Source organism: Sceloporus undulatus, chromosome 3, assembly GCF_019175285.1.
Source record: "Sceloporus undulatus isolate JIND9_A2432 ecotype Alabama chromosome 3, SceUnd_v1.1, whole genome shotgun sequence".
NCBI classification, from domain to species: domain Eukaryota; kingdom Metazoa; phylum Chordata; class Lepidosauria; order Squamata; family Phrynosomatidae; genus Sceloporus; species Sceloporus undulatus.
In genome coordinates this window covers 261,282,109-261,292,089 of record NC_056524.1, presented here as the reverse complement: position 1 = coordinate 261,292,089, position 9,981 = coordinate 261,282,109, and the positions used below count along the sequence as shown (strand labels likewise).

The window sequence follows — 9,981 nt, the reverse complement described above, 5'->3', positions numbered from 1 at the left end:
ACATGTTTTCTGTCACCAGGATGTGTTTTTCCTTGTTTCACAGGAAGTAAAGGAAACTTTTCTCTGTGTGTGCACGCATGCCTTCAAATCACCTGCCAGCTATATCATCCCCATGAATTATTAGGGTTTCTTAGCAAGAATACTCTGAGGTGGTTTGCCATTTCCTTCTTTCGAAATATGGCTTATAGTCCCTGGTATTCATTGGTGGTCTTCCATCCAAGGAATAATCAGAACTGACCTGGTTAGCTTCCAAGATCAGACAGGATCTTTTTTCTGTACAGTTGCTGTTTTTTCCTGGCCATGTTAACAGTTGGCTAGTTTGGGGTTGCTTTGGTCTTAGGCAAATCACTCTGTCCTAGCTACAGGTTTCCATTTTTGTGTATGTGACATGCTCTTATGTCTTCAAAAGTTCTGTATAAGTACATACCAGCATAAAGCAGTCCTCACTTGTTCAACATTGCAGGAAGCCAGTTCTGGCTGATCTTTAGTGGTTTTGTGTTAGGAAGCAACATATGCACACTAATCTTGAAAGATTCTGCACACGTGGACATGTCAGTAAAAATTGGGCACCTGATTACCAAATGTGGCCTGAAAAGATGCTCTATGTTTGAATTATTCTTTATTCACATCTTAATAATCCTAGGCCGGTTACAACCGCACTTTATGCGGTGACGAGCACGCACTAGGGTTACAAAGGTGGTGCTCTGCACCGCCCTAACCCTAGTGCGTGCTCGTCACACACTAAACGGCGGCGGCCTCCATATCGGCTGCCGCCGTGAGGACGTCACGTCCGCGCCGCCTCTAGACAGGGCGGCCGGACGTGACGTCCACAATCCGCAGCAGGGTGCCTAGGCGCCCTTTCCGCGGACCAGGAAGGAGCTCCGTTTTGGAGCTCCTTCCTGGTCTGCGGCGCCGTTTTGCTTTCGCTGGGCGCAGCCTTCAGACGGCTGCGCCCAGAGAAGCAAGGGAGAAAGGGGCCAAGCGCCCCTTTCTCCCCCTCCCCCGCCGCGGGGTGTCCTTGGGCTTGAGCCCCAAGGACACCCCTTTTCAGGCTGCGGAAGCGGCATTTTGCTGCTTCCCTGCAGCCTGAAAAGGCGGTGGATCGGGCCTCAGCAGGTGCCGTTCTGGCAGCTCCGGCCCCGATCTGGCGGGGAAAGGGGCGGGTGCGCTCGCCTCAAAGAGGCGTCTGTAACCCGCCCTTGGCTTTGGACAACTGCTAATTAGTTGCTAGTTTTAGGATGATTAATTGACCTAGTAGAAAGTAAGTTTACAACACTTATAGTTTCTTGTTTTATCTGAACCCACAAAAACTATTATAACAACTTTGGAAATGTTAGGATATCATGTTAACTTAAACCATGATTTATTATCATGTCTTTGTCCAGAGCTGTTAACTATAGGTTCCCATTAAGACCAAATGGAAACGGTAGTTAATGGGATGCTCAGATTGTGTTTTGTTCATGGGAATGGAGGACCTCTACAAGATGAAAAGACGCATTTCTATCTTGCCTAATAAGCGTTTATGGTTTATTTCTGGCTTAAAAAGATGAGATATAGATATCTTACCTGTTTGTAATTTTAAATTGGAAGAACATGCCCTATGCCAAGTAACATTCTGACTTATTACACACCTGGTACTGATGTCACCACAGTTGGACAGCTGGATGATAAATTTTGTCTAGATGCTGATGTCTTTGTCTTAGTTGCTAATTCAGAGTCAACTCTCATGAATACAGTAGTCATATTGTTTAAAGGTGCTGTTGATTTGTCTTCCTTGTAGTTTAACACTGAAATTTTTTTAAAATGCTGTTAACTGTAATGAATATCCAGAGCTCTGTCTATAGATGGGACTCCTGAGATATATGATGCGTTCCATTCTATTTATTATTAAAGTTGGACAAACTCTGTTTGCCTGTGTAGAAACTGTAGTACATCACCATACAGTGTCTGAAGAAAAAATCGCAGTATAACTGTGCTCTGTACATACTTTAAAAGTTGTAGGTTTACTTTAAGCCAGTATAAAGGACACTCCATTTGCTGGTGGAGTCCATTGTAAGGAAGTTATTCTAACAACACCGTCAGAGTGGTTGACTTGCTGTATCATTCAATGGCTGCTTGGCTTAATGATGCTTCAAAGTCAGAAATAACTACTGAATTACAAGAGTGCTTGTTAGGATCTTCAGAGCACTTGGATTTTTGCATGACTGCTGACATTAAAAAGAAGTATGTCGATTAAAATCAGCAGTCTCTGTTTTTGAGTGAGGTTACAAATTAGAGGCCAAAGGTGGCTTGTCATGCCTATAATTTCTGGAAATGCTAATTATTTAATGATTGAATGGAGAGGAAGAATGATAACAAGAGTTGTTACATCTGTGAGCAGCCAGTGTGATTCTTTGACATCTTTTGTTAGGGTAATTTTAAATTTTCTGTAGAGATTTCCAGAGGTGTATACATTGTGTGTACTAGCAGAATAGGGAATGGAGAGAGGTTGTTAAAACCAAGCTCTCCTTATCATGAGCTTCTCTGCTTTCTATCTCGCTACTTCTTATGGAGTTCAATGAAATTGCCTTTTCAGCAAGATGATGGTATGGCCTGCTTCCCATCTTATTTTCTGCTGTGAAGAGATCCTGGAATTAGTGTGCCTCTTTCTTCTTTTTCTTTTAGGAAAAACAGTTTTTTCACAAAGTAAATGAGAAACTTTCTAAACCAAACATCTTCTATCCTTATAACGTTGGGATGCTTCTGCAGCAGAGCCTGAATACAGGAGGATGTGAGTTACATTTCCATTATGTTCTGAGGAAAAGTGCAAATTGCTGGGCCAGTATTAAGAATATAACTCACTTAAGGAGTCTGCTGAGTTGTTGAAGTGAGTTCAGAGGTCTTAATCTCTCACCCCCCCATATATTCCTTCATAGAGTGCGCCCTTTTTTACGCTGGGGGGGATCCGTTCCGGACCCCCCCACACATTAAAAACAAGCATATACTCAAGCCCCATTGAAAGTAATGGGGTCGGGCATGGCGCAATGGTGCGGCGGTGTATGTGCGCCACAGGCACCCACCCCATTACTTTCAATGGGATGCGGCACCCCAAGCGCTCCCACGCGGCTCTTATATGCTGAAAGCCACGTATAGTGTGTCCACTTATGACGTGGGTGCACTGTATTGTCAAGGATGTAACAATGATCAAAATCAGAGCAAGTGTTCACTGCACAGGAAGCATGTTTCTGCTCCAACTTGATCTTGGCTTTGTCTTCACTCTTACACAAATCTCTAGTCACTGACTTGGCCTTTTGAGCCCACTGTGCAAAATTATTTCTGTTCCAAATCTGTACTCCTACAGATGCCTCTTCTCATTAAACTGCTTTCTATGTGTGACAAAAAAAATTGGTTTGGCATCAGTAATTACTTTTGCAGTAACAAAAAAAATCCCCCAGTGACTTACTGGAAAGAAAATGCCATGTTGAAAAATTGTTAGGAAAACAGAAAACAGAAATACAGTAGTAAAACAAAAATACTGGATAAAGATTAAACAACAGCAGTTCTTGCCAAGTAGAATTTAGGACACAATACTTTATGCCATAACAAATTTGTTAGACTTTAAAGACGCCAAATACACGGTTTTGGAATTTGTCCCTTTTTACATTTTCCCGTAAGCTCCTCTCAGGAAAGCTCTTCTCAGGAAGTCCTCCTTCCTGACCCATCTGGCAAACCTTCTGTGTTATAAAAGCAAAGCATGGACTACTTGAAAGTGGCAGAGGCCATTCTTGCATTGTTCCTTTTTCTGTTGTGCAAGCACAAGTTTGAAATTCAGCCAAATACAAGATACCCTTTTTAAAGCTCAATCATGGGACTTTCTCTTGTTCCAGTTGTCTCCCAGCCAATGTACTAGGCTTAGTATTTCAAGAGTACAGCCAAGAGGGAAACTGCATTTAAGGAAACTCTATTGCCTTGTGACACATTTATACATTGAAGAAAAATAAACAACCATACCTGTCCACTAACACTAAGTCATCTCTCAGGAGGGCACACTTGGCCTTCGGCCAAAACACATGCACCAAACAACCAGCCTCCAAGTCTTTATCCATATGCAGGGCATGGGCAAGCTGATTAACAGTCTGCAAAGAAATTGACGTGTTAAAAAAAGGTCAATGTCTGCTAAGGCAGAATGACAACTTAAAGATATTACTTCCTGATTGAGCTGTTACTTGCAAGCTTTCAATGTTGGACTGGGCAAGTTTCCGGCCTGCAGGATCTACTTTGCGGTTGGCTGGTTGGTTTTTTTTTTAAACAACTTATAATCTCCATGATCCACCAACAAGGAACTGGTAGAAAAAAATACACACTCCCATTTACAGGTTTCAGAAACACATTTTGAGTACAGTGGGCCTTTGGTATCTGCTTAAGTTTGGTTCCAGGACCCCCTGTGGATACTCAAATCTGTGAATACTCAACTGCCATTAAATACAATGGCACAATAAAATGATGTCCCTTACATACAGTAAAATGGGAAAATCAAGGTTTGCTTTTTGGAATTCATATTTTTAAGGAATATTTTCAAATTGTGGATGCTTGAATCCATGGATAAAGAATCTGCGGAGACAGAGGGCTGACGTACATGGAAAAAGGGGGAAATCACAAAAAGGAATTCAAAGGAATAGCAAGCATGTGTAGGGGTAAAGTCAGAAAAGCTAAAGCGCAGAATGAAGTCAGGCTTGCTAGAGAGGTTAAAAAGAATAAAAAAGGCTTTTTGGGATATATCCGCAGCAAAAGGAAGAAGAAGGAAATGGTAGGGCCACTCTGTGGAGAAGATGGCAAAATGCTAACAGAAGACAGAGAAAAGGCAGAATTACTCAACACCTTCTTTGCTTCAGTGGTGCTCAACCTGAGGATAATGAAACAGAGGACAGAATAGGGGAATTTCAGCACAGAATAAGTAAAGAGATAGTACAGGAATATCTTGTTAATCTAAATGAATTTAACTCTGCAGGCCCAGATGAAGGGTATTAAAAGAACTGGCAAACGTAATATCAGAGCCATTGGCAATAATCTTTGAAAACTCCTGGAGAACAGGAGAAGTCCCAGCAGACTGGAGGAGGGCAGATGTTGTCCCCATCTTCAAAAAAGGGAAAAAAAGAGGATCCCAACAATTATCGTCCAGTTAGTCTGACATCAATACCAGGAAAGATTCTAGGTTAAGGGGCGATATGATAGCCCTGTTTAAATATTTGAGATAGGTATGGTATTGAACTTAGGGGGGGGAAATGAAATGCACATATATAGGATGGGGGACACCTGGCTGAATGAGACTACGTGTGAAAGGGATCTAGGAGTTCTAGTAGAACACAAGTTGAACGTGAGTCAACAGTGTGATGCAGCAGCTAAAAGGGTCAATGCGATTTTAGGCTGCATCAATAGAAGTATAGTGTTTAGATCATGGGAATTAATAATGTCAGTCTATTTTGCCTTGGTCAGGCCTCACCTGGAATACTGTGTCCAGTTCTGGGCACCACAAATCAAAAAAAAATGTTGAGAAGCTGGAGTGTGTCCAGAGATGGACAACCAAAATGGTAAAGGGTCTGGAAACCATGCCCTATGAGGAGAGACTTAGGGGGCTAGGTATGTTTAGCCTGGAGAAGAAAGGTTAAGAGGTTTGTTTAAATATTCGAAGGGATGTCATATTGAGAATGGAGCAACCTTGTTTTTTGCTGCTCCAGAGAATAGGACCCAGAGCAATGGATGCAAGCTACAGGAAAAGCAATTCCAGCTCAACATTAGGAAGACCCTCCTGATTGTAAGAGCTGTTTGACAGTTGAACACACTCCATCAGTGTGTGGTGGAGTCTCCTTCTTTGCAGGTCTTTAAACAGAGGCTGATGGACAACTGTCAGGTGTGTTTTGATTGTGTGTTCCTGCATGGCATAGGGTTGGACTGGATGGCCCTTGTGGTCTCTTTAAATTCGGTGATTCTATTATCATAGAATCATAGAAACTATATTCATTATAACAAAGGTGTATCCACACTGCAGAATTAAAGCAGTTTGACACAACTTTAACTGCCATGACTCTGTCCTACAGAATCCTGGGGTTTGTAGTTTGGTGAGGCACCAGAGCTCTCTGACAGACCAGGCCGAATACCTCACCAAACTACAAATCCCATGATTCTGTTGGATAGAGTCATGGCAGTTAAAGCAGTATCAAACTGCTTTAATTCTGCAGTCCGGATGCACTCCTAGGCAGAAATAATCTTGATCTGCATTTACCTTCTTATTGTTCCAGTGTGGGCTGAAGAAGGATGGACTTCTAGCCTATAACAGAGGCTCTACTAGCTTTTCCTCAGCTTACACAGACAGTTCCAAAAATCAGGACTACTTTCATCAAACATGACTAAATCAGTCTCATGTTTTCTTTCTTGTGCAATGTTCTGTCCTGATCTGTTCTGGAAGCTGCTCAGTTTTTGTGCAAGTCCTATCTTCCTTCTCTGGCTCCTTTTCAAATTACAGAAATAAATATTTGAAAGGAAAAACTGGCCCAAATTAATCTTCCATTCTTTATGTCCCATACCACGATGAACAAACTCAATGTGGCTCAGCATACCATTTGATGGACAGCTATTTTTAAAAATCAGAAAGCATTTGTAAAAGTAATGCACAGCAATTACAGAATATACGAGCAGTATAAAATGTGCTAAGAGAGCCAGTGTCAAGTAGTGCACTGGAATACAACTCTGGAGACCGTGGTTCTGTTCCCTGCTTGGCCAAGGAAACCCATTGGGTGACTCTAGGTAAGTCACACTCTCTCAGCCTCTAAAGAAATGTTGTCAAGAAAACTCCAAGATAGGATTGCCTTAAGGTTGCCAGAGACTGGAAATGACGTATGGCTCACAAGAATAATAAACAGGTGGTACATTTAGTAAGATGTACCAGAAGTGAATTTATTAGCCACAAGAACTCCATACCTTGACACTCTTCTTTTCATCTGAGCCTTCAGTCATGAGGTAAGCCTTATCACCATCCGTTCCTTCTACACTGAGAAAACAATTGGTTGTATGCCCAATACCACTTGGGAGCACTTTGTCCCACAACATTGCATTGATAACCGAACTTTTTCCACTGCTGGTCCTGCAAAGGTGAAGGGAGGACAAGGTTAACACACTTTTAACCCTTGCAGTTTTAGGTAGAGATGTGGAGTGCACTGCCCCTACAATAAAAGGAGGTGTGAATTTGAAATTTAAATTCAGTTTCAAAAGGTGAGCACATTTGCATGAGTTATTTTGCATTATTCCACAATTTGTACAGTTTTCCATTATTTACTGTGATTTTGTTAATCATGAGAGGAACAACATGTGGATCAAGACACTGAAACCCTGCCACAACAACTTTACATTACATTTACATTGAGCAACTCTTTTAAGATCTTACTAGACTCATTGGCGCGTTACAGACCGCCTGAAAGAGGCGATCTGCCACCGCCTCCATTTCTGCTGCCAGGAAGCTGCAGCCTCCAAACGGGGAGGCATCCCGGCGGCGGAAAAAGAAGCTGCAAAAGCGGCTTCTTTTCACGCCGTGCTTGCGATGCACGAGTGCGCAAATGGTGCACTCGTGACGTCACAAGGCAAGGGGGACGTGTGGATGCTAAGCGTCTGGCACGTAAAGATGGCAGCACCCGTGTGTATAGGGCGCCGCCATTTTTACGCCCCCGTCACATGCTAGGGGTGAGGCTGGTATGGACGCTAGGTCCTCGGCCAACCCCTAGCACGTGACAGGGGCGGCGCAAAGGCCTGTGCAGAACGGGCCATAGTTTCATAAATATAAGAGCAAGAAAGTTGCTACTTATTTTTAAATCATTGCAGTATCTCTGGAACTGAATTGTGTTCCCAATAGCACATCTGTGTTATTTTCCCACATCCTGGAGCAATCAATGCATATATGAAGCCTTGCTTCTAGAGATTTTTTTTAACAAATCTGTAGAAGCATGGCTGATATTCCAGAATGTGGAGCCTCTATGGATCCCCCTCTGACGTTGAAGGATGTGTCTGTCTTCAGTTGATTTTAGAACTAAGCAGGGTAAGGCCTGGATATAACTTGGATGCAAGACCACCAGGTATTTCTTGGTAACCCTAGCAAAGAATCTTGCCTGGAAAGCCACTGCCGGTCTGAGTTACAATATGGTCTAGATATACAATGGTCTGATTCACAATACAGTTCCTATATCCCTAACTGAGCCACAGATCTCTTAAAAGCAGAAATAAAATTAATGTGGAACTGTGACTGAGTTAGTCTGCACTTCAAGTTTCACCTTTGCCATAACTTCAATAGGTAGCTTTGAATAAATCACAATTCTTATATTATATTATCATCACTGGCCTAAATCTTGTTGAGAGGCAGTGTGGTGTAGTGGTTTGAGCACTCGACTAGGACTGGAAATGAGGGCTCTAATCCTGTTTTGGCCATTCAAACCCACTGGGTGACCTTGGGCAAATCACACTCTCTTAGCCTCAGATGATGGTAATGGCAAACTCTCTCTGAAGAAATTGCCAAAAAACACTATGGCCCGGTACAGACTATTGGGTGCTCTCGTCACTTGCTAGGGGTTGGCCGAGAGCGCTCCGCCCACACATGCCTCAACCCTAGCACGTGACGAGGGCGTAACAATGGCAGTGTCCTGTACTGATAAACGCCACCATTGTTACATGCAGGACGCCTAGCGTCCACACGTCACGGCGCCATTATGACATTGTGAGTGCGCCATTGGTGCATTACGGCATCATAATGGTGCTGCAGGCTCTGCGGGGAAGTCCTGCGGTCTGGAGGCTGCAGCTTCCCCGCGGAGCAAAACCAGGCGCCAGGAGACCACCCTTTTCGGGCGGTCTGTACTGGGCCTATGATAGGTTTGCCTTAGGGGTGTTTAAGTCGGAAACGACTTGAAGGCACACAACAACAACAACAAACAATCTTGTTGTTAGTTCTGATGAATGTAAACTAATTCTATCAGTAGGTTTAATCTATGCTTTGATTCACTATTCAGCAACTGATTCAATAGATGAGCTCTAGTTGGAACTAATCAACAGACTGCCAGTTATTATCATCATCAACCTATCTTTTTTCCAGTCTGAATTCAGGGACGCTTACAAAGGTTAAAACAGATACACCTGAAAAACTCACATCATACAACTATTTAAAATATAATTTTAATTATATTTAATAAAAAGTTGTTAAAAGCATGAATACCAAATAAAGAGTATGGCACATTCTGAGAGGCTGTACGTTTCCTATGTGCAATAAGGGGATAATAATGCTGACCTACCTTGCAGAATTCAAAGATATAGCAGTCTGTGGAATCAATATGTAGAAAGATCTTGTAGCAGCTCTGAGACTAACTGAAAGAAAGAAGTTGGCAGCATGAGCTTTTGTAGACTAAAGTCCTTGGATGCATTAGACTTTAGTCTATGAAAGCTCATGCTGCCAACTTGTTTCTTTCAGTTAGTCTCAAAGGTGCTACAAATCCAAAAAACAAATTGGTTTTGCCATTTTATATAAAGGACACAATTTTACTATGCTACTGTATATAACTGGACTTCAGTATCCACAGATTTTGGTATCCACAGGGCCATCTTCCAATGGATACCAAAGGCCCACTGTATATGTAAAGTTGTTTGAGCAATGGAAAGGTGCATATAAATGCTAAGTGCCATCCATCATCATGTTTTTTTCCACATTCATTTCAGGAAAGTTCATTCATTTCATCAGCATGTGCTCAGTAGATTGTGCATAACAGTGACACACTTACCCATTTATTTATTTATTAAATTCCTTACCTGCCAAAGAAAGCTACTTTCATGTGTCGTCGTGCAAGAACCTCACCAATGATCGCCAACTTGTTTTTATATGCCTGTATTTCTCCCAGTTCATCCTTAGTGGCTATATGTTCAAGTTCTGGATTTTTGTATGTTTCTGTCATCAGATAGGACAATGATATATTAAAA

General features: G+C 42.3%; 1 protein-coding gene across 5 annotated transcripts in view; it reads right to left on the bottom strand.

Moving 5' to 3' along the window:
* Positions 1-9,981, bottom strand: part of MFN1 (mitofusin 1) — a 95,081-nt gene that overhangs the window by 74,550 nt on the left and 10,550 nt on the right. For all 5 annotated transcript variants that reach the window (XM_042457922.1, XM_042457924.1, XM_042457923.1 and 2 more), the window contains 3 exons: positions 9,814-9,949; positions 6,955-7,117; positions 3,991-4,115 (listed from right to left, as the gene is read on the bottom strand). In XM_042457922.1, the coding sequence (XP_042313856.1) occupies positions 3,991-4,115; positions 6,955-7,117; positions 9,814-9,949 (424 nt within the window). The remainder of the gene's footprint in view (positions 1-3,990; positions 4,116-6,954; positions 7,118-9,813; positions 9,950-9,981) is intronic.